General features: G+C 39.1%; 1 protein-coding gene across 3 annotated transcripts in view; it reads left to right on the forward strand.

Moving 5' to 3' along the window:
- Positions 1 to 2,269: 2,269 nt before the first annotated feature.
- Positions 2,270 to 23,066, forward strand: part of LOC135711273 (motile sperm domain-containing protein 2-like) — an 85,841-nt gene continuing 65,044 nt past the window's right edge. The window contains exons 1-2 of one of the 3 annotated variants that reach the window (XM_065234077.1): positions 2,270 to 2,622; positions 9,653 to 9,995. In XM_065234077.1, the coding sequence (XP_065090149.1) occupies positions 9,896 to 9,995 (100 nt within the window). In that variant the 5' untranslated portion in view covers positions 2,270 to 2,622; positions 9,653 to 9,895. Of the gene's footprint in view, positions 2,623 to 9,575; positions 9,996 to 23,066 lie in introns of those variants that run through there. The other 2 variants (XM_065234079.1, XM_065234078.1) reach the window with 2 other exon arrangements.

The raw sequence follows: 23,066 nt of genomic DNA on the forward strand, positions 1-23,066 counted from the left end.
CCGAAAAGGACACGTGAAATCGATACGATCAATCCTTCCCGTCACGACGTGCCCTTTTTTACGATACGCGTGTCCGCTAAAACGCCACAAATATCCATGTGCCTTGGACGGATTGATCATTCACCGTTTTATGTTGTTGATTTCCACCACCCAGTACGGTGTACTAATTTCAATGCGCGCCACTGTATGCGCAAGTGCAATTAATAAAACAGGCAATCAATTTACCAATCAGCCACCAACGATAATCAATTTGCAAAAAATCGTTAATTATGCCGCCTCTGCTTAGCAATTCCACCGTACTAATTATGTTCACCTTGTATGCGCTTCGATCAATCGGATCGGTCATGCGATGTTGTCATGCAATATTCGATTATGCCGCCATTCCTTGTCTCCTTATATTGGCGCGAAATATTGGCGTTGGCCGTGCGTGAAAAGGCCCAAACTTCTCCACAGAGAATGAATAGAGTGAATGGCCTACCTTTGTGTGGTCACTGCCTTTGACCACTTACCGCGATGGCGCTAACTTGCCTACGACGCTGATTCCTGGCTTGGGTATGTCCTCCGATCCGGCTCGAAGGACCAATGTTCGAGCAGTGGGCTCTGTATTTGCCGGGATTCGGAGGTGTTTCTTTCCGTTCGGCCTTCGAACGGCGCACAGAAACCACTGAGGAAGTTGGCACGCTGAAACACTGCTAATGTTCCACCTTCACGTACGTACACGACCGTTGGCTATCTTTCGGACATACAAAAAGTTCAATTTACACTTTGACTGATTTACTGTTACCGACGGATGGATAGCGAGACACAATAGGTAGTCGACAAATCAGAAACGACCGGCTTTGGGATGTTGCGAACGGTTCCGCGGTATATTTGCTACTGATCTACAATGTCCCTATACACATTTCTGGTGTGTGGTCAAGTGCAATTGAGTGACCACTGGATTGAACAATCTCTCTCGCGTGAGAATTGACGATCCTCATTAGGGTGGGTCATATTTGTTGTTGTTAGTCGCATTGGATCGATTTAGTTTTAATTTCAATGGTTTAAGGATTTAGCTTTAGTTTTATACTTATGATTAGGATTACGTATTTACAATATTTACAACACTAAAGATTTTATTATAATCAGTGGCTACTGATCAATAAATTCGGTGGATAAATTCGGGTTTTTTATAGCAAGTGAATGAAAGCAACCCTGATTCCTACTGAAATAAGTTAAATACAATTAACCATAACTGTTCAGTGACAAGAGTGCTGCTAGGGTGTGGACCGTTTACAGTATCCAAACACAATATACAAATTCATGCATTGGTATTGGCATCGAAAGCTCTCAATTAATAACTGTGGAAGTGCATTTTAAACACTAAGTTGAGAGCACGCAATAAGCTAATATGCGCTAAGCAATAAGCTTGAAATGCGAACAAGAAGAAGAAGAAGCCTATGATGCGGATGCGAAAATATATGTTAATATTAACATTCAATTTACGGGAGGTAAATCACTAAGCTGTCGACGGATTTGATTCCTGGATTCGGTCAACATAAAAAGCAAAGGTTGGTTAGTGATGGAAGCTCTCGGATAAGAAATTTAGGTTAGTTGAAAGCAGTCTTTGGTTTCAGCTTAACACCACAGCTAAATCCTAATCAAAAATGACAAGTTCCTTCACACTTCTTCTGCTTCTAGGCTTTTACGCTTCTGTATCGAGCGTTTTGCCGACTAACAACTTAGTGTTTTATTAAATGCACTTCCGCAGCTATTAATTGAGAGCTTTCTATTTTGCACACTGTGTGGCAAGCACAATAACACTCTATGCTCAGGGAAATCGAAAAAATGTCCAACCCGAAAGATTCCCTCGACCGGACCGGGAATCGATCCCGCCCTGTAACACCGTGCCTTTACTGAATAGGCGATCTGAGGCCCCTTCCTCCACGCTCCAGCTAGGTTTCTCACACCGGCGGCGGTAGTCCCATCGTGAGGCTATTTAGCACGTTTGTGGCAAGTCACTTAACTACCCGCTCACTGGCTAATTCATGGCTGTTTCCAGTTCTAGCGGTTGAGATAAGCAGCCTGTGCGATACAGCGAGCCCACTCAAACACTACACACAATACAATCCGCGCGAAAAAAAAGGATTGAAAATACGTCGAATAACGATTGCTGATTGCCTATATACAGACAGCCACACACAACCGATCACCACCGACGACGACGACATGTAAGCGCCGAAAAATGAGCAGAACCCGTCGAGTCAGTCAGATTAATTCCAACCTCCGATCGGGCGGGACAGAGAGCTGCAATCTCTCGCGTGTAGTCGAGCAGCAGTTGGCAGAACTCGAACTGCAACGGCGACGGTGCATTATTCAACATTCTTGCTACAGAATGCTGCAGAACGTGTGGAATTGCGTCTAATAATAGTGTAACTCTAACCCGGATTATCAGCTATGTCGGTCGTGTAACGAGTGTGTGCATCAATTACATGCAAGTGTCAATTGCTTGAAGAAACTCCAGCTCATTGTTCAACGGGAAAAAAAAGCACTTACGTCTACTACAAGTAAATAAGTAGTGGGTTAACGTGCATTGTGGTTATCAATATCCGAAACGCGTCATCGTTCCAAGGGTTCATGTGTGTGTGTGTGAATTTAGGTGATAATAAAGTGAAGAGCACAGTCGCAGGCAAGCACGTGTTTTGAAATCATAAACCCAATCGAAGGGCGGGTTACTCGACTGGATGTACGAACTTGTGTGAAGTTATAGCTGCTTGCCGGCGAGTGTGTGGCATTATAGCCGGCTTCGTTTGTTATCAGTATCCAGTCGGTGCTGGTTGGTTTATCGGCAAATTGCGTTTGCCGAACCATATGCGAGCGGAAAGGAACAGTGTTGTCAGTTGGTTGTGTAAAATAGCAGTCATAGCTGGAGTGTCTAAAGCCTCTTCAAAGCTTAGGCCTAACTAAAGCCGCATGATGTCTTTCGATATTGACCTTTGATAGTTGTCTCACATCGTCATGTGTTCGTCGTCGTCGTCGTCTTGTGAGGCTTATGGACATGGTAGAAAAAATATAGCCATCAAGTTGCTTGTTAGTCAACAAGTGTGTGGTGTGGTCGGTCGTAGAAGCCACGCTAAATTAAACGCTGTCGTGATACCTCGGTAGCTGATGGTAATGAAATTTGTGGTTGAAGCCAAAGAGCACAGTATCAGTTACGACGGCATGGATGTGGCCAAGCGGTGCAGTGCATAATGTAACATTGTGGCTACATCCTTACCTCTCCACAAATGTGGGAGCATCTTGTGTATTTTAATTGTGTAATGTGATAGCTAGAAGTAGCATGTTTTAGATGAACTTATCTGAAGTGCTACATAAGTTATAGCAGAAGAAATTAATCAACTTCGATACAGAGAAACGTTTGTTTCTAAAATCCGAAGCTTTTCGAAACATCGCAAATCAAACCAGTTTCAACGGAATTTTACCATTTATTATAATAAATGAACCATAAGGACTGTTCAAGTAATAAAACGGACACACACTTTCAGCCCACGTCGGAGACGAACCAGCCCAGGGCTGAAAGTCTCCTTAATAAAGATATAAAAAAAATAATAATTTCAGCTCCAACTTAGTAATTTGATTGCTTAGCTTAAAGCTTTCTTCACCAAGTTTTAAGCTTTACTTATAGGCATCATATAAAAAATAAACACTTTATGTTAAGCAGCATGTAATTTTTACGAAATTTTAAATCACATGTGCTCTAAAATGCAATTTTTATACTCATGTCAGTATAACTTGAACACCAGGATAAATTTTGCAACTGTGTCAAGCCAGATATTTTTTATTTCAGTTCTTCTAAAAGATGCTAGCCACAAAATCTTTCACCCCCTCCTCCCTTAGAGCGTGACATAATATATGCATCACCCCTTACAGGGACTAAGAATTTAAATTTCATTATTTGTGCTGTGTAAAATATTTACTGGAATCGGAAAAGAGGAGGACTGAACAGTATGAGTACTGAGTATCGATAAGTATTTAAGATGGTATTTTAGGTGTTAGCCTTAGTTTCTCACCGCGTTTCAAACAACCGTACTGTCTAATTTCTCAAAATTTCACTTCCTCTCTCGCGAGATACAACTATTCGCTTTTACATCCCTGATCAGGAGACGCGTAGACTGAACCCATTGCTGATTCGTTCTTTTCTCATCTTCCTACCGAACGAGAGCTATTCAGTGTTACCACATTTTTTTCCAATTTCAATCTGCATTTTCACCGTAAAAAATCTTTTTTATCTATATCTGGCTGACAAAAATCTGTAAAACATTCTTATAGTTTCCTCATTATGATCTTAGTGCACATCACTGTTGTAAAAATATCAAAAAATCAAATATCACCAACAAGCAATACGAAACTAACGATTTTAAATTGGCTCACTACTTGACTAGCCTATTGGTCCCAAGCAAACGATTAACGTACCCCATTCTAGTCGAAATTCTAGTACTACACAATGTTTGTTTTGATTCGCTATGAAAGTTTGACAGATAAAATGAGGAGTTAGTGGATTTTCCTATGTTTCGAGGGGTGAATCGATTAGCTTGGGACCGAAGAGAGTACCAGAGCTAAGCCAAAAAGTTGAGCACGTTATTTCGGGACCTTCTATTCTTATAGTTACCTCTATGACACAACTGTGGTTGATATTGCAAGCTGTGATGTCGCAGCTCGCAATATCAAGCTTACAAAACTCACCAACTGCAAATATCTCCAAACTGTGGTGAGATTGAGTTTCATGATTTTAGCTTTACACCCGAATGCAACCGAAACTTCCATAACGTGTCTTCCACCGGTGAATATAAAAAAGAGATAGCATTATTATACCTTCTCTTTCCGAGAAAACGAGGTGCATCGGAATCATTTTTGCGTGGATTCAACTCTCAGCATTAATCGAGGCTTCAACTTTACACGTTGTGAATAGTCTCGCAATATCAAAGGAGCTTGTAAAATCAACATCAAACATTATATTTTGCTCCCATATCACGCGTGACATAGAGAGCGGAAAAATATCAATTTGCTAATGATCATGCCACAGACAAACAGACATAACACATTGAATATTTCTCACTGTAAAACATCGTCACTAAAACATTACCGCCATCTGTTGAGTACACTGTGGTGGGTAGTACGCTAAACAGATGGCGGTAGTGTGTATGCGTCAAACGTATGGGAATTGAATATGCGCGCCACAGATGGCGGTACTACCAACTATGATACTTTCAAATTGACCGTTAAATGCTTGTTCGATGAACAACTTGCGAGTGTTATGTCTGTTTGTCTGTGATCATGCCATCACTGGTGCGGATCTTCGTGAATCTCCTTTGAGTTCATTCAAAGTTCAGAAAGAGTTTGTTCAAAGTTTATAATCTTGAAAAATGATTTAAGATTGCTTTCTAAAGACTTGATCTGTATCTTTTCAACAAAGCTAAAAATACAGAAAATAAGTCCCAGTAGTGAGAGACCAACCTGAAAATTTCTTTTATGAAGTAATAATCACATTTTCCTAGAATTTGAATTTGGTATGTCCGCAATTACGTAAATCTTTGCCTGGTAATTTTCTTTCAACTCAACAATTTGAGAAAATGAAAAATCGAGCATTAAAAGTTTATAAAGCATTACTTGTTAAATTTTAATGATCGATATTTTATTTTCTCAAATTCTTCTAATCAAATCATATATATATCAAATATCCACTTTACTTTGGGGTGAGTTGTTAAAACGGCTGGTTAACCAATTCCACAAATCAAAAAAAATGAATTAACCATAGTACCGGTCACCATGTGATATGGTTCATTTAACAAAAGATAGGAAAACTAACAGAACATCTGAACAGCATAAGTCCGTTGAAAATTAGTGATTGTAGGCCAAACTGCCACCCGTACAAAATGGTTCGGTGTTTTAACATGGCCGCCATAAAGTAAGGATATGTTTGGAATGGGATCGACGTTAGAGAGGGTCTAGTGTAAGAGAAGAGTAGATTCATGCCTAAGTTATTTGCAATCAAGATAGGCACTGCTCGATTGTCTCTGGCTTTGGCAGTTCGTTTGTCTCAAAACCAGCCAATCTGCTCCTCTCTTATACTAGAGCCTCTCTAATCGACGTGTAGAAGCAAGAAATTTATGTCTAACGTCGGTTTGGAATTGAAGATGGCTACATCTGGTTCACGAAACAACGTCATATCCCAAGTAAACACTAAGCACTTATAGGTTGCACTCTTTCAGCATTACATGCCAATATAATTTCGTTCATTTAGAGCCGACTAACTTTATAAAATTTCGCAGAAATAATTGGCCAGTAAAAGCTTGTGCTAATTATTGAAATAGCTTTAGAGAATGCTGATATTACGCACGGAGTGAAACGTCAAACTGAGCATAAGATTGCATGCTTTGTTTTATCGATATGAAATGTACCAGATGAAAACAAAAATATTGATGACTCTCTCCATCTCTTTCACTCATACGCATACTGCTGTGTTGGGCTAGTATAGAATTTTTTAATGTTTTTGATTTTAAGACTCGAACAGAGGACCAAAGTTTAATGATTTGACAAGCGTTTTTATTATCGCTGCTTTCCTCCTCCCTTCCTTTCATTGGTGAAATGGTGAGCGATCAACCGAGCTTTGAGCTCGATCTTGTGAGCATGCGCAATGTGTTTGTTCGGTTTGCGATCTATCGTTGCGTCCGTGTTTGGGATGTTTCGTTACATGCCTGAATTTTGTTTGTTTTTTTTATGTGATCCCTATTATAGAAATTAAAGACGTAGTCCTACGTCAAAAAACTTCGGCTTGTACTGATTCTGTGATGGGGTCTTCCAAAGAAATTTTAAATATTGTTGTTTTGGTTGATTAATGAGCTTGACCAATATCTATTGGTATATCATATCAAATCATCTTACCAAGGTTTTGTACAAAAAAAAATGATTCTATAAAATGTAGTTTGTTTGATACAGTATGCTTTATGAGCTAACATAGCATTTTTCGTAAGATCCCTAGCAACATTGCAAGTTTTGTCGAGATTTTAAAGCATTCTACAAGTCTTTATCCTATGGTTTACGTTTCCTTCTAGCATAATTCACAAATTCCCGAGACATTTATGAGGGGTCGTAGAGTTCTCTGCATCTCTGTTAAGTAAATGTTGGACTAACACACCTTTCCTATCCCTACCAGTTGTAAGGACGTGGCCAGGACAATCCTTAACTGTTGGAGCGGGATAGGTCTTTATCTGGGAGATAGTGATTATTTCCTACCTACTATCTGTCCAGTAATAGATATCCGTCTTGCTCCTAATAGTTTTGAATTCGTACCATTGTGCAACTTGTTCAATGCTAATGCTAATACTTATTTTAAAGCTTTCTACAAGTCTAAATCATTGTCTACAGAACACTTATAAAACCATAAATGTTACGTTCAATGAAAGTGTGTTGTTACTTCGTACGTGAAGTTTGAGATTTTCAGAGTTGGTTCGAAATGCTATCTAATATGAAGTTAGTGGTGATAATTTATTTGCTAGAGAAAGGCCTGAAGAGGGCAGGTTGATAGATCCGCTAGAGTATGGCAGTATAAAAATTGAATAGAAGGTGAAAATAAGCGAAGGATTTTAAATTGGCTCACTACTTGACTAGCCTAGTGGTCCCAAGTACATCTATAAGTGTACTCCATTCTAGTAGTACACTATGTTTGTTTTGATTCGCTATAAAAATGTGAAACATAAAAATTAAGGGGTTTTTTGTTTGCTGTTGTCTGATGACGGCTAAGACCATGGTTGGTCCATCTTGCCAAAATTAGGGGTTCGTGGATTTTCCTATGTTTCGAGGGGTGCATCGATTGGGACCGAAGATTGTACCAGAGCAGAGCCAAACAGTTGAGCACGTTTCTTCGGGACCTACTGGTCTTAGAGTTACCTCTATGGTACTAGTCAAACACACACTCCTTTACCTAACTCATACATGAGGATGAGGAGACTTCAAGTATTTCTTCAAATCTACAGGCAAAAGAGTGCGCGTTCGACATGCTCATATACTGTCTGCGACTATGGAATAGTTCTAGCGAAGTTTATCACTACTTAAAGCCCCACGTTGCCGCAAGCATTTCCAGGCGATGATGTGTGATTATGTAATTCTTCTTTACCCAACTATTGTTTGACTTCTTTCGTCATGACCAACGTAGTCATCTCAGAGAGAAGCGCAGTAGGGTGGTGTTGCATGCTGTACCATCATCAGCATTTTTGACGGGTTTTTCCCTCTGTTCGGGACCTAACACCAGTAATTTGATCTATTGTAGTATATCCCGAGTCCTTAGTTTAGTGCATGTCGTATTACTCCATCACTATTAGTTGGTTGGTTGGTTGGTTGTCTTTGTTAAGGAGATTTTCAGCCAGACGCTGGTTCATCTCCGCCATCACTATTGAGAAATGATGAAGTATTCGATTTTTTTACTGTTGCCATTCTCGCATTTATCGCAAGGATCCGACTCTTATTGAAAGGTCTCGCTATTTATACCCTTCGGAGTGCTGAAACACCCTCCAAAGGGGGGGCACTTTGTCAGTCAAAATTGGATTCCTTAGCAACAAAATTTAGGAATGACACTGATAATGACCATGCATCAGAACCCAAGTCTTAACAACTTTAAACTAGATAACAACGAATAGAAGATTAGGAATCACATAGATGAAGACTAACTAACTCATTTTTTCCTTGCTTCAAGATCATCCTCGGTGGACAAAGCCGAGTCTTGTCACTATCAACAAGGCATAAAAAATAACAAGGACTAAGATGTGTTCCTTGGATTACTGAAAAATCCTGCTCCCCTAGTTTGAAGTAGTCAGGACTAGGAATCGGTGGTAGATCTTACATCCCGTAACGTACCACGAGAAGGTGATCTACCCACGTTACGGGGCATTGTTGACCATTACGCCCGCCTTGAGTTATTACATTCAAACAAAGTGTGTTGTTATTTGGGATGCTTTACATCTTTTAAAAGAAACCGAAACTTATTTGTGAACACTGTACAACATGTATAGTAGGACGTTGGGCCTGAAAAACCAGGAAAATTTGTGATTGGAGCGTAGACATACAACAATTTCCGTTTAAAGAACACTTTTTTTACTATAGGATAAAGATAAGCTAGATTGTGTATTTATTTCCTCGCTTTGACAACACCATATATCTGACAACACTTCTGATAAGAAAGACATAAACATTCTCAAAGCGCGCGCCTCATCGATGGGTGGGGTACTGTGGATATCGAAAATCATAAATTTCAAACCAGGTGTTCAAATTAGCTCGGCTTAACCTTCATCTGGTGGTTCTTTTGTAAACTTACATTCAAAGACTCTCCGCTCAAAGGGAACCACGTTTGCGAGCTACAAAAAAAAAAGCTGAAAAGTCACTCTCCTTCAACTCACAGATGTTTCACCAATCCATGATCATGGTAGGACCGAATTTCAAAGGCACCATATAGTGTAACAACAGTTCTTTTTATTGTTATAATAATTTGAAGGTTAATCACACTGCGCAAGAAGCAAAAAAAGTACAGAGAACGGTGTTTATTGTTAACTATTTACTGTGGCGAACAGTGAGAAGCAACGAAAAGCGAAATCCAGCTGAATAACGAAATTTTCTTCTGCAGTCGTTTAGCACAAAAGCAATCATCCTAGTGCGTGGGCAAGAGATTCGAAAGCGAAAGCAAACAAAAATAAGTGATAAGAAGTGCCAAGCAAATTGCCAAAAAAAAAATACGAAGAGAGTGATTAAATTAAGGTTTGCGAAAATCTTCTTCGTTCTTCTCGCTGCCTGATAGTGAAGAAGAATAGTGACGGTGCAAAACAAGTCTGAATACACCGAATAGCTTCCACACAGCCGTGCTTCCAAAATGACCCTGCCAGACACACTAAATCCCGGCCCGGAGGTCGTCGATCAGCTGCGGCAACTGTTCAAGCAAAGATTGGAGAAAGATGCGGCGAAAATTCCCTGTAAGTACAAAATAGAACGGAGCGTATTATTTAGTGGCCGGTGCTATATGATGCAAGCGCATGTATTAGGGTGGGTTACAGCTAACATTTAAAAAGAGCGGAAGAGCCTAAATGTAAACAAACCAAATTTGCCACATACAGAGAGAACAGTTTACTAACTATTGAACAAACACGAAAAAGTAAAAGAAAACATCGTTCCAAATCATAAAAAATCCTTCTAAGGGAAATGGACCTAAGATTGGGCCCATCGCTAAAAATCTGCTATTTATCAATTTTATCTAGATGAACGCGTCATTGGAACGGTACTAATGGATATTTTTGGTTGCTATTGAAAATTTAGTCGATTGCTGAATTTATGTATGGGCCCAAATTAGAGGCATTAAGACCGACATTACATCCATTTCCCCTATGTGGCGTATATCCAAATGTCAACTCAATGATGCATCGGGTTGTTAACCTTGTATGTATGTATGTAAGGTAGCCACCATTTCTTCAAAGATCTTGTCTTGTATGCAGCTCCACTTAATAGCAAGATCAATTTGAGCTACCGATCTGAATTCACAATATCGCTGTTTGAAGGGCCAAAAACGGGGGGGTGGACCCGTAAGCAGAGACACTTACGCGAAATCCACGGGAATTTGAGAATCTCCTTCCAACGATACGATCCAACAAATCGAATAACGCAATTCGTAATACTTATTAAGCTTTCTACAGGATGGTTTGTTAAGAAGGGTGCGTCAATCTCACTGAAACTGTTGGAGTAGAATTTACACCACCACAATCGAATCGGTAGGATAAAGAAAATGATAGTGTTTATTCCCTCCTAGACTCCGGTTGTCATACCACTCCATCGTCCAGTTTCAGGTCAAATGATACCCTGATGCTCCCACCCAACCCAGTATTTATTTATATAATGTAAATATATGTAATGGTGAAATGAAGTATATCGGAACATTAAAATATGAAATGTAGGGAATACAATTAAATGGATGCAATAAAAATTATAAATATTGTACACATAATAAGATGCACCTCTATGTCTCCTCTGCTTACAATGGTAGGTGGATGTAACACTGAAATGTTAAGGTTATAGTAATAATAGCAAGTAAATATGTTTAGCTCGAAGGATACTTACTATTCTCTTTTTAGAGTAATTGAAAAAGAGTGATGAATAACTAACAGGACTAACAATAAAATTGAAATTGAATCTCATCTAAATGATGTCATGCATGACGAGAAACAAAACCTGAAAAATAATTATTTATGTATGTAAGTTATCCACTATCCCTTCCGATCTAAATTCACAAGAATAATAAAATAATTATCAAGCTAAAATTAAACGATCCATAAAATATTATGAGAAGTGCGCAACATAATAAGAAATACAATGAGATATATATGTTAAATTGTATAGTTTTGCTTTGAGTAAAATATAAAATAATCAACGTACTGCAATTCGTCAGGTGAATTCTTTTATTAAATGATTTCTACATGATTTTTTATAGGAAGGGTTTTTGTAGCGAGATACCTTTTAACGAATGTTCATTGCTTCAATTAAGTGTACAGCTACAGTACCCGTTCGATCCTGACATGGTTAGATTTTGGCCACACAAATTTATTGGGTTTGTTGCCAAAATCGACCGGGTACCGTACTATAATCGATGGGAACCAATTGATAAGATAATGTAGAATAATTTAGTCATGAGCTGAAAAATAAAATGAAAAAAATATGATATGGCAATGTTGCTATCCCATCAATAAGAAAATGAGATAAAATAATATGTCATGAAATATATGACCAACAAACATATTGAATAGTAAAATCTTATATAGTTTGAAACGTAATTATTCTCTGTTGATTTATGCAACCATCTTCCCCTGCACTGTTATATAAAACATTTTATAATCATTATATAACTGTCGAATCTCTCGCTAGTAAAGATACATCGATACTTGTCCCCGGCAACAACAAAATTAACTTTTCTGAAATATTAATATAGGGGAATTTACGTATTCTCGGCAACCTAAGCAGCGACCTTCTTTCTATAGCCTTTTTCTCTGAAGAACGCACACATATGCAGTATTGGTTTGTTTACAATCTTTTGCTGCCAGCTGCTCTAACAATTTCAGTCGAAAGAATTGTCAAAAACTGTTTTGAAACGCTTTTACAAAGCTCCAATCTTCTCTAGTGAGAGCGAGTATTGTCGGCAACCAGTTTTTTTTCGGCAACCGTTCCAATTGAACTGCATGTAAATCTGCTGTTCTATTATCGGCAACTCGAAATCAGCTACAATTTGTAGTGCGTGTGTTTCATTTCAAGAAAACCCTGCTAGATTGCTTTTTCTCAGTGGTAAAAATATAGTCAATTGAAGCTGAAAGCATAAAGAATCGTTTGCATGCATTAGCGAAGTGTTTTCGTAAGAAAATCCAGTGAAAATAGTGTTTCAATTTGGGTTGCCGAAAATAGTCTGGCATGCCGAAGCCGTTATTTCCCCTAGCATTTTTCCACATTTCCTCAGCCAGACACTTTTAGGAAAACTCCCTTCAACCCAAGATTCAGACCTCAATTCTAGACTAGACTAGAGATACTAGACAGTTAAGCTACCAAAACGAGATACCCGCTGCAATATTGAAAAGGATTATGATGTAAGATTAGCCTATTTTAAAATTATTAATTTTAATCTTGATTAAGGATTAATTATATAATAAAATAGAAAAAGAACATACATTAAATTAGTTATGTTAGCATCTGCTGCAATGTGGAACAGTAGTAGTGTACCCGTTCGATTCTTGTAACAAGCCTGAAAATTTAGTGTTAATAAAATCTAACGGTTCTATTTTGAAACATAATTTATGATTTCGTTGATTTTTGACTGCCGTTAGTTATCTTTATGACATAAAAGTTATTACAATGTTATTACAATGAGCAAAAATACATTACACGGTTACGGATACACGGTTAGAAAAAAGTACCCAAAATTAAGTTCTTTTCACTCATCTCGGCACTATAGTGCAGGAACCCAAAAGTAGGTAAAGCTGGTCAAAGTAATTTTCATTTACTTGTGTGCAGTTCGTATGGAATTTTCCACTGGCTTTTTAACCAAAAGTAAGTTAGTTGTACCCAACAGTAGGCAAATATGGTTATACTCAACGTTGGGTTCCCACACTTTACTACCCCTGTTGGGTGGTTTTACTCCTCCGTTTTTGACAACATTAGAAGGAGAAAAGGAGACAAACTAGTCAAAAGTAGGTAAAAGTGAACTTTCCGTTGGATACTTTTTTCTTACCGTGTATAAGAAAAACCCACCAAAAATAAAAATAGACAACAACATACACGGCAAATGAATCCGACTCATATCCGAGCCCATGCAAACTCGCAAAAGCGCAGGTCATCCACAGAATGAGTTAATCTCCAATCAAATATGAGTAAATATCTCCCATTAATACCCGAGCAGAGATCCACCTTATCCACACCTCCTCGAACCCAGTGAACGGGACGCAAACATGAGCCAAATTCACTTGCCGTACACCCTGCAACCCGCGTCACTGAGTATTATTCAACGGCAGTGTATGTGAATCGCTCTTTCGAAAAAGCATTAGTTCACCCATAGGCAGATAGCTTAACGACATTTAAAGAAGAATATACTTGAAGCAGCTTACGATGAGCAGACAAAATGAAGGATGGACAATGTTGTCAGCTGAAACCGAATCGATCATAAATTGCTAGCATGTGGAACAAATAAATCGGTTAAAATAGCTTAATTTAGCAAACCAGTCATTCTTACTGAAAAATAAGTTATTTAAATGGACAATTGGTATACAATAATTTCAATAAATATCAGTGAGTGAAGAATATTTCAATGATTTTTTCAATGAATTGAATTAACAAAAAACTTATCTTCTGTAATCCTCCGGTGTTCTGGCATCCCAGTAACAAAAACTCAGGTATGATGATATTTTGAATGCAAGATTCAGCAGGTCGTAGCTTTGGTTTGCAGAAAACTATCACTCACACCACAAACCTATTTGCCTCGGACACCATTTTGTTCGTTGCTTTGTCATCTTCTGACCAATTTATCGTTTAACGGGCATTAAAAAAATTACAACACTTGGTGCTCCAATCACCATTTCAATTTTGTTTTCCTTTGTTAAAACTGAGGTCTCAACCACCGCTAAATAAAAAAACTTTCCTCATTACGGAATGAAATCATTTTCTACAAAACACTTTATGCACTACACATTGACTCTCGTTGCACGAATCAACACAAACAACCGCTCAACACGCCATCCTGAAGAAAACTGATGATGCATCGGGTTGTTAACCTTTGCATCAAAACTACGAAGTACAGTGCTTTCTCGATTTTGTCAGTCCCTTCGCAAATTTTAGGCTGACAAAAACGGGAAAATTACAAATTCGACTTTAAAGACATCGGCGTTACGGATGAAGCTGACGATTTTTGGACAAAGATTGTTGAGCTGCGGAAAAACGATGATAATTTCTTATTTCCATTTCTTCGGCGGCTACTGAAGGCGATTCTTGAATAACCGCATTCTTCCGCGTCGGCTGAACGAATATTTTCAGCCCAAAACCTCAACAAAACTTAAACACGAAACAGATTATCAAACAAAACGCTGGTTGGAATATTAAGAACAAAGAATTGGCTGAAAATATTTTGAACTTCTAGCTCAGTTTCAATCCCAGTAGACATGCAAAGCAAGCTCAACTCTGCAATGTATGTCACTAATTCACAAAAAAACGAAGACGAGGAAGAAGATTTCAGTTATTTTCTGCAGATTTTAAGCAAAGTTTAATTTGTTATTGTTTGATATGGTAAGTTATCCTAAAATCATTTTAAAACACCTAAATGTAACAAAAATGATAAAATACACAAATATATCTCAAACAACTGTCTGATTCACCAAGTATTTTTATATTTCTTAAATGAAGTAATAAAATTGGGTTGTTAGCGCAATGCTTTAAATAAAACAGCAAAAAAGGTTATATTTCATTTAATTCCACTCAATTAATTTTGGTATCCATGACATTTTTATACGTGTGATCATGACTTTTTTACCTAGGGGATGACTACTTAAGGGGGTTAGGTTTTGATAAGTTCTTTAATGGAAATGACACTGATGACGACTGCACATTTTAGTCGAAATATGTATCTGTCATGGATACCAAAATTAATTAAGTGCAATTAAATGGAAGATAACCGTTTTTGCTGTTTTATATTTCTTAAACAAAGTATGCATAGTACTTGTAAAACCAGCTATTGATGTTAGATCCGGAGGGCAGAGTGTCTTATACCAATCGACTAAGCTCGACGATATCGACAAATTGTATGCGTGTGAGTGTGCACGTGTTAGTACGAGTGGTTCCGAAAAATCGAAATTTGTAACCATTTTTTTCAAAAGTTCTTCCATCGAATAAGTCTTTGGAATTGCAAATTTAGTTCTAGTAATAACCAGTATTTGTATTTTCGTTGTAAAAATGAAGTGAGAAATGGTCGTTGCACATCTCGGACTTCAAGTGTAAAAAATCATTGGTGTTGATTCAAATGTTAAGATTTACCTACTCTTTGCAAATCTATAGTAAACTTTGATCCTAATCGAACAAATTTCAACAACTGAGTGAAAAGTTATTAACAAATGAGTAGTTGGTGTATACAACTGTGCATGCCAAGCATGTTGGACAATTTTTGACCTATGATTATCTTAAATAAATGAAAGTAAATTTGGATGGGTGTTTTTGTATCACATACAATGACAAAAGAGCAATAGTTTGTATCGCTTAACGCGATTTGTTTACATTTGTTACTTAGGTCATTTTGAAAAGTGACGCGAGCATTCCACTCTCACAAAATTTGCAAACCAAGACGGGACAACAAACAAAAAATCCCGAGGGTGTATTTCCACGGCTTATCACCAATGTTGGCAATTCAAACGGTGGAAGATCGGGGGTGTAACAACATGTTAGAAATTATCAGGGCCTATGATGTTTTCTTCTCAATTTCACAGCAAAAACTTTTTTTTTGTTTTTAGTGATGCATGATCTTAGATTACACTATTAACTATATGTCAAGCTAATAAAATCATCCAGAAAATGGGAGGCCGGGAAATGGGATTATATTTTTGGTCATCAAAATTTGGAAGCGGTTTTCTTAATATGGTGATTTTGAAATTCAACCCTTTTCAAATATTAGCCTGGAAAGATTAATTTCCATGTCAAATATTCACACATTGAAGCAGTCCCAATAGCAGCATTAAAAATTTGTTTGACTCTACCCGCTCCGATTTGCATTACATTTTGTATAATTCAAGCTGAACATTGCATAAGGTTCTAAGTAACATTGACAGATTCTCTTCGTCGACTTTCTCTTTGTATTCCCACGGCCATGTGAAGACATTCTTGGGTATTTTCAGCACACAGATCGATAGCTTTTATCTGGCATCTAATACGACGAACACAACAAGAAACGTGTTGCAAGTTCCCCGGTAGCGGTAGTACCATCGGACACACAAAACAGAACACTAATGGGCAAGTGCACCAACAAAACAAAATGGGGCCGAATGTTAGTTTAGCATTGTTTTATTCGCACCCAATCTCCCACATTCCTTCTCCTAAATCACGCTTCCTGCCACCTTCCTCTCCCGATCCTTCTTCCTTTTTCTCTACTAATTTCCTAGCTTATCGATATTACTCACATACATATCTTCTTCTTCTCGGTGCGGGGCACCATCTTCGTTGCCGTACACATGACACACAGCACCGCGCCGTTCTCTTGCCTTGATCTATTCTCGACGACTCCGATGATGGCCTATCGAAGAAACAGCTCCGAAGTGGGTCTCGCACGACACGCCAACGTCGCGGGACTAAGACCCTGAAAGCACTCGCCTGGTATTGGTGCTTTGTTCAAGCCAAGGTAGAAAAAAGAACCCTAGAAAAGTGGGCTAGTTTACTTGTCTGAAGGCAATTTCCTCGAGTTATTTCTTACCTCCGTGGAGGGCCTCTTTCGCTCTGAATCCGGTCTGGTCCTCGCTTCTCTGCGTCAGCAATTGGCTCTATTCCACAGGAAAACACGTTAGTTGAAAGGCGACTGACTGAATGGTTTTCGTTACCTTATAATTTGAAGACAGCAGCCACTGAGCAGTTGCTGTGTTAGTGCTACGTCTGAACGGTAATTAGCAGATCGCAGATCGCCGGATCGTTTGCTATTCCGATTTGTTGCAACCAACTTTCCTCCCGGGATGCGTTCTCGCCGTGCCGGACGAACGTTGCTGGACAACCACACTGACGTCGTTCAGGTGAAATTTTTCTCACCGTGCAAAATGTCACTGGGCAAACGTGCAATGTCGACGGATAAAACGCGGATCGCACTCCCGTCGTAGAGAATCGAGAAACCGCACTTCTCCACCGAATAATTTAACGCCACGCACTTCTTTCAACCAGCCAATCTGGTTTTTCGTTAACTGCGCTCGGTGCGAGCGACTCACTCACCGACGAACAATGAGCTTCTGCTGACCGGAAATCTTCCTGCTGTTGATGTGCGTGAGGGATTTCATCCACCAAGCAAATTCCTTGTATGTGCGACGTTTTCCAGCGGGTGTGTGTCATGACAGCCCTGTTCTTCTCTCACTTGTGTTTACGCGTGAAATATTTCGATTACAGTTGCTTCGACTTAATCCGAACTCGAAATGATTCGCTTCCAACAAACGTATACGTAACAAACGGTTTTGTGCTCAAGTTATTACGAAAGAGAAGGTCGACGAAGAGAATCAATAAATGTTAGTTTGGACATAATGCAATGTTCAGCTTGAATTGTTTGTTATGGGCATTCATTCACGTTTGAGCTAAATTTGCGTCATTTTTAAATTTAATTTTTTTTTTCAAAATACAATGACTTTCAATGAATAATAGAATCTTTTTGCTCAGAATTCGAACCGAGTGGAGGTCTTGGACAAAGTTCTTCTGCACAAATTGCCAATAAAGTTGAGCACTGACAGTTCCTTTCCATTTCCCCCACTTACTTTAAATTTCTCCCGCAAATCCAAATCGCCACCAAATTCGTTCAAACATGGCCCAGTATTTGAGGACCTCAATACAAATCGAATGAGTAATGTGAAACCGGGAGTTGTCTAATTTGACCCACCCTAGTGTGCATTACATTATCTGTTGGCGGTGTGCTCGTACATAATGATGTTTATGGTTAACTGAGATAAGGTTTCGATTACTTCGCCATCAGAATGAATCGAAAAGAATATTAATGAAGTTGAAGAGCATCGCAATGCGGTTGAAACCGCTTCGGACTGGAGAAGGATGTTTTTCGTGACTAGCAAGAGCTAGTTGCAATTATCTATTTGCATTTACAAAGTTGCCTATGCCAAAAAAATAACCTTCAACTTAGAAGATTCCAATTCCGTTGTCAAAAGCATAGAGTGATTGATGATGAAGAAATTGCCATGACGAGTAGAAAGCATTTCACATTCTACCTCTCTCAGTCAGAATTCCATGAAATATTAACATATCAAATTTTTACTAACGCCTAATTTTTTAAAATGACTTATTCGATGTGTTTCAATAAATCATAGCACGAAAATGGCTATTATAATCGAAATTGAAAGGGTAAAGAGTGTCCCACATCAAATTGGACCACGGAAAACGCTCTAGAAAATTACCTAGTTGACCGATCCTTTTCAAACTTTCAGACAATAAAATATAACTCATTAGTAAGCTTTTGGCATATTTCATTTAACTTCAATACCATAACCGTACGCTCGCACTTTACGCTTAACTCCACTCATTAGGTTATGTACAACATCTGGCTGTAGCTTATTCTGTATGGAAACTCACTTTTTCTTCATGTCGTCCTCAGTTTTGAACTCCTTGGGATGCTTCCGTATTTTTCGATGGGCCTTAGTTCCGGTGCGTTGGGGGGGGGGGGGCGGGTCATGTCCGTGGGTACGAAAGTGACCCCGTACCACACAACGCGACCACAGGCTCCATCAAGACGATCATTTCGATAAATGAAGTAATTTGCGTCCCTTTTAACCTTATGGTCAGGTTTAAGGAACGTTTCAATTATTACGGCGATACGCACGTTATGAACTCTCAAAAAGTTAAGTTAATCATATTCATTATCTTTAGGAGATCCAGCATTCCAATTCAAAATATTTAATGATTTAAAACCCATTACTGAATTTCAAAGTCATGACGATATCGTTCGCAAAATTTTACTCCATCAAACATGGAGTTAGATTTGAGCATATTAGTAATCATGTCGATTAATGATTTCTGAAAAAAAATCCATTCTATAAGCAGTAATGCTACGTAATTCGAAATCAGCAACATTTCCGTTACAATTATGATGGCTAGAATTTTAATTTCGATTTCTGCCAGCTGCAATAGCAGCATAGGTAACACCATTTAAGGCCGGCGCACAATAGATACGTTTTCAGGTTTTTTGACAGATAATGCATGGGCTAACTGTCAAAAAACCTGAAAACGTATCTATTGTGCGCCGGCCTTTACTTGCTGAACATTGTTAGCAGCAGGTAAAGTTGAAGAATTTATGCCAAGGGAGCTGTTTGTACCTATGGGTACGAATGTCCGCTGACCGCTGTTAACAGCAAAGAAATTAGTACCTGGTCGGGAACGTGCAGCGTTTCCTGTCTGTTACTTAGAACGAGAATGTAGGATCGCTTTGCGAGTCGTACATTCCCAAACATTAGATTTGTGGTTTTCACCGCAATTTGAATATTTGATTTCTTAGAGGAATCACCACAATTCATGCATTTAGAAATTTTTGGTCCCCCAAGTGACCCCATCCCTGGCACTTACGGCACTGGGTGAGGTTTTGGAAATTTCCTCGAGTCTTCCTGAAATGTTCCCCCTTCACTTGGACATGGAGCATAAGGCTAGCTTTTTTCAAGGCCTTAAGATTGGTTAGTTCAGGTTGTATCACTGTGTAAGCTAGGCGGACACAAAAGCCGTTGCCTGGCTGTTGCTTTAGTCACTTTAGACTCGCACAACTTCTTACCGCACATAACTACTAGATACTATTAGCCTACAAGTCACACCGAAACAATTAACGAGATCACGCTCCTTCTTCCAACATTGTCTAGAACAAAGTGGACGAGAAATTACTGTGATTCCTCAGATAAGGACTTATTTAAGACGTATGACTTCGGGGAACGGAATTCCAGCGAATTTTGTAAGTCACGGTCATGAGAATTTAGTTGAATAGATCTCCCTCTTGAACCGTTACAATTTGCTCGTCTCATTCCTTCTCATTGCTAACCAATTCAAAGGGTGGTTAAGAAGAGTTTCTCAAACCGAATAACAGGAGCACGAATAGTGAGTCGTTCATAGATGGTTGTGCAAACGATACGTTACAGTTACGAGAGTTACGCGACTGTAAATTAATTGTATGCTATTTAGCTTTTCGAGTTCGATGGGCTACTGTTACAAATATGATCTAGAGATTCACCACTGGGCGGACCTTTCAAGAAAACCTTGAACAGACGTTTAGTGTTGGAGTCGTCAGTAAAAATGTGTGCTGCTTCTCAATAAGATACTTGAGAAGACGTTTGAATCTGTTCAGGGTTTCAGCCAATGCACAGCATTCACCCCGACGGCCAATTTGAAGTGGAAGCTTGAATTTAACGAAGTCGGAAGTGGTTATCACAATACGGGGGACCTTTTCCTTCTTAGCATCAAGCGGGGAAAGTTTAGTGGAATGTTGTCTGGGTGATGGATCATTCTCATCATCCGTGAGCATATCAAATTGATTGCTCAAATAAATTTCATCAGAAGGGGGATCAAGAAATTACCCTTTTCTTTTGCGTTTAGGCGCCATAGCTTGCACGCAGATTACTAGAATATATAATTTCCCAAATCGATATCCAAGCAGGATAACCTCGGGTAGGGTCCAATAAGGAACGAAGAGAATTAATAGTCGTAGAAAATTTGAGGTAATATTGAGCACTGAAACGTGCTGTTTAAATTTGTTGCTGCTTCTGGTAGCAGTAACACCATAAAGGTAACTTTTTGGCTCAGCTCTAAAGGGTGATACGGTCAAAATTTGGTCAATATCAACTTGACGTATTTCTTTCAATTTTGCATTTAAAAAACCTGAACACCCCTCATTTTGAAGGTGTGTGTGTGTAGAATGTTGCTCCTATTTTGATTTTGGAATTCACTCTTCAGTTGTCAAAATGCCGTCCAAGCAAGAAGAGCAGCGTATCAAAATTTTGCTCGCGCATCGCGAAAATCCGAGCTACTCGCACGCAAAGTTGGCAAAATCGCTAAAAGTTGCCAAATCAACCGTTACAAATGTAATTAAAGTGTTTGGGGAACGTTTGTCGACAGCCAGGAAGTCTGGATCGGGGGGAAATCGAAAACCGGAAGCCGCTGAGATGACAAAGAGAGTTGCCGGTAGTTTCAAGCGAAACCCTAACCTCTCTCTCCGAGATGCCGCAAATAAGCTGGGTGTATCGTTTACAACCGTGCATCGAGCCAAAAAACGAGCCGGACTATCGACTTACAAGAAGGTAGTGACTCCAAATCGCGATGATAAACAAAATACGACGGCCAAAGCGCGATCCCGGAGGCTGTACACGACGATGCTGACGAAGTTTGACTGCGTGGTAATGGACGACGAAACCTACGTCAAAGCCGACTACAAGCAGCTTCCGGGACAGGAGTTTTATACGGCAAAAGGAAGGGGAAAGGTGGCAGATGTTTTCAAGCACATGAAACTGTCAAAGTTCGCAAAGAAATATCTGGTTTGGCAAGCCATCTGTACCTGTGGCTTGAAAAGCAGCATTTTCATAGCTTCCGGGACTGTCAACCAAGAAATTTACGTGAAAGAGTGTTTGAATAAACGTCTGCTGCCTTTCCTGAAGAAACACGGTTGTTCCGTACTGTTTTGGCCGGATTTGGCATCTTGCCATTACGGTAAAAAGGCCATGGAGTGGTACGCCGCCAACAACGTGCAGGTGGTTCCCTAGGACAAGAACCCTCCCAACACGCCAGAGCTCCGCCCAATTGAGAAATACTGGGCTATTGTCAAGCGGAACCTAAAGAAGACCAAAAAAACTGCTAAGGGCGAGCAGCAGTTCAAGGCAAACTGGCTTTCTGCGGCGAAGAAGGTGGACAAGATGGCTGTACAAAATCTGATGGCAGGGGTCAAGCGTAAGGCCCGGCAATTCGGATTTGGAAAAGCGGAAGTCTAACTGAATATTTTTCCTGAATTTTATACTAATTGAACTTGAAAAAGAAATTTAATTTGATTTTTTAAATAAACGATTTCACCGATTTACACGCGTTTTCCCTTGACCAAATTTTGACCGTATCACCCTTTAGTACTATCTTCAGCCCCAAGCTAATCGATGCGCTCCTCGAAACATTGGAAAATCCACGAACCCTTCATTTTATTTGTCAAACTTTCATAGCTAATCAAAACAAACATAATGTAGTACTAGAATTTCGATTAGAATGGGGTACGTTAATCGATTTGCTTGAGTTTCCACCGGTTGGTAACACTTCCTTCAGCAAAAAGCAAATAGATCTGCACGGCAAGAGTGCACAATGTGGACTGTCACTAGGAACAGCTATTTTATATTCGCAACTGAATATTTTACGTACCTACCAATCTAATCACCAAGAAGGAAAAACTCCAATTTAAAACCATGTGGAATTTAACAACAACAACTGAAAATGATGACTCAGAACTGTTTTTTTTATTGAATATGTATCATACTGTCGCTCAGTAACGCACACGTGTCTCGAGAACAGGGAGTTGAAATATAATTACATGCGATGAAGTAAACTAATTATCTTCGTAAATGGCAGTTTCTCAGCCTGATTTCATTATTTACAACCATCATAATGTATCCGGTCTACGCCATCTACACATTACAGTCAACGTATGTATTGATTACCTTGGACATCATCAACAAAAACAGTACGATAGAATCCCCCCCCCCTCCTCCTCCTCCAAAGGTGGCGTACACTCTTTCAACGAGAATTAACAACAAATAACCTTTAACGTAGGGTAGAGAACGGCT

The sequence above is a fragment of the Ochlerotatus camptorhynchus genome, unplaced genomic scaffold (assembly GCF_037179485.1).
Source record: "Ochlerotatus camptorhynchus isolate MF236.1 unplaced genomic scaffold, CSIRO-AGI_Acam_v1.1 ptg000429l, whole genome shotgun sequence".
NCBI lineage: Eukaryota > Metazoa > Arthropoda > Insecta > Diptera > Culicidae > Ochlerotatus > Ochlerotatus camptorhynchus.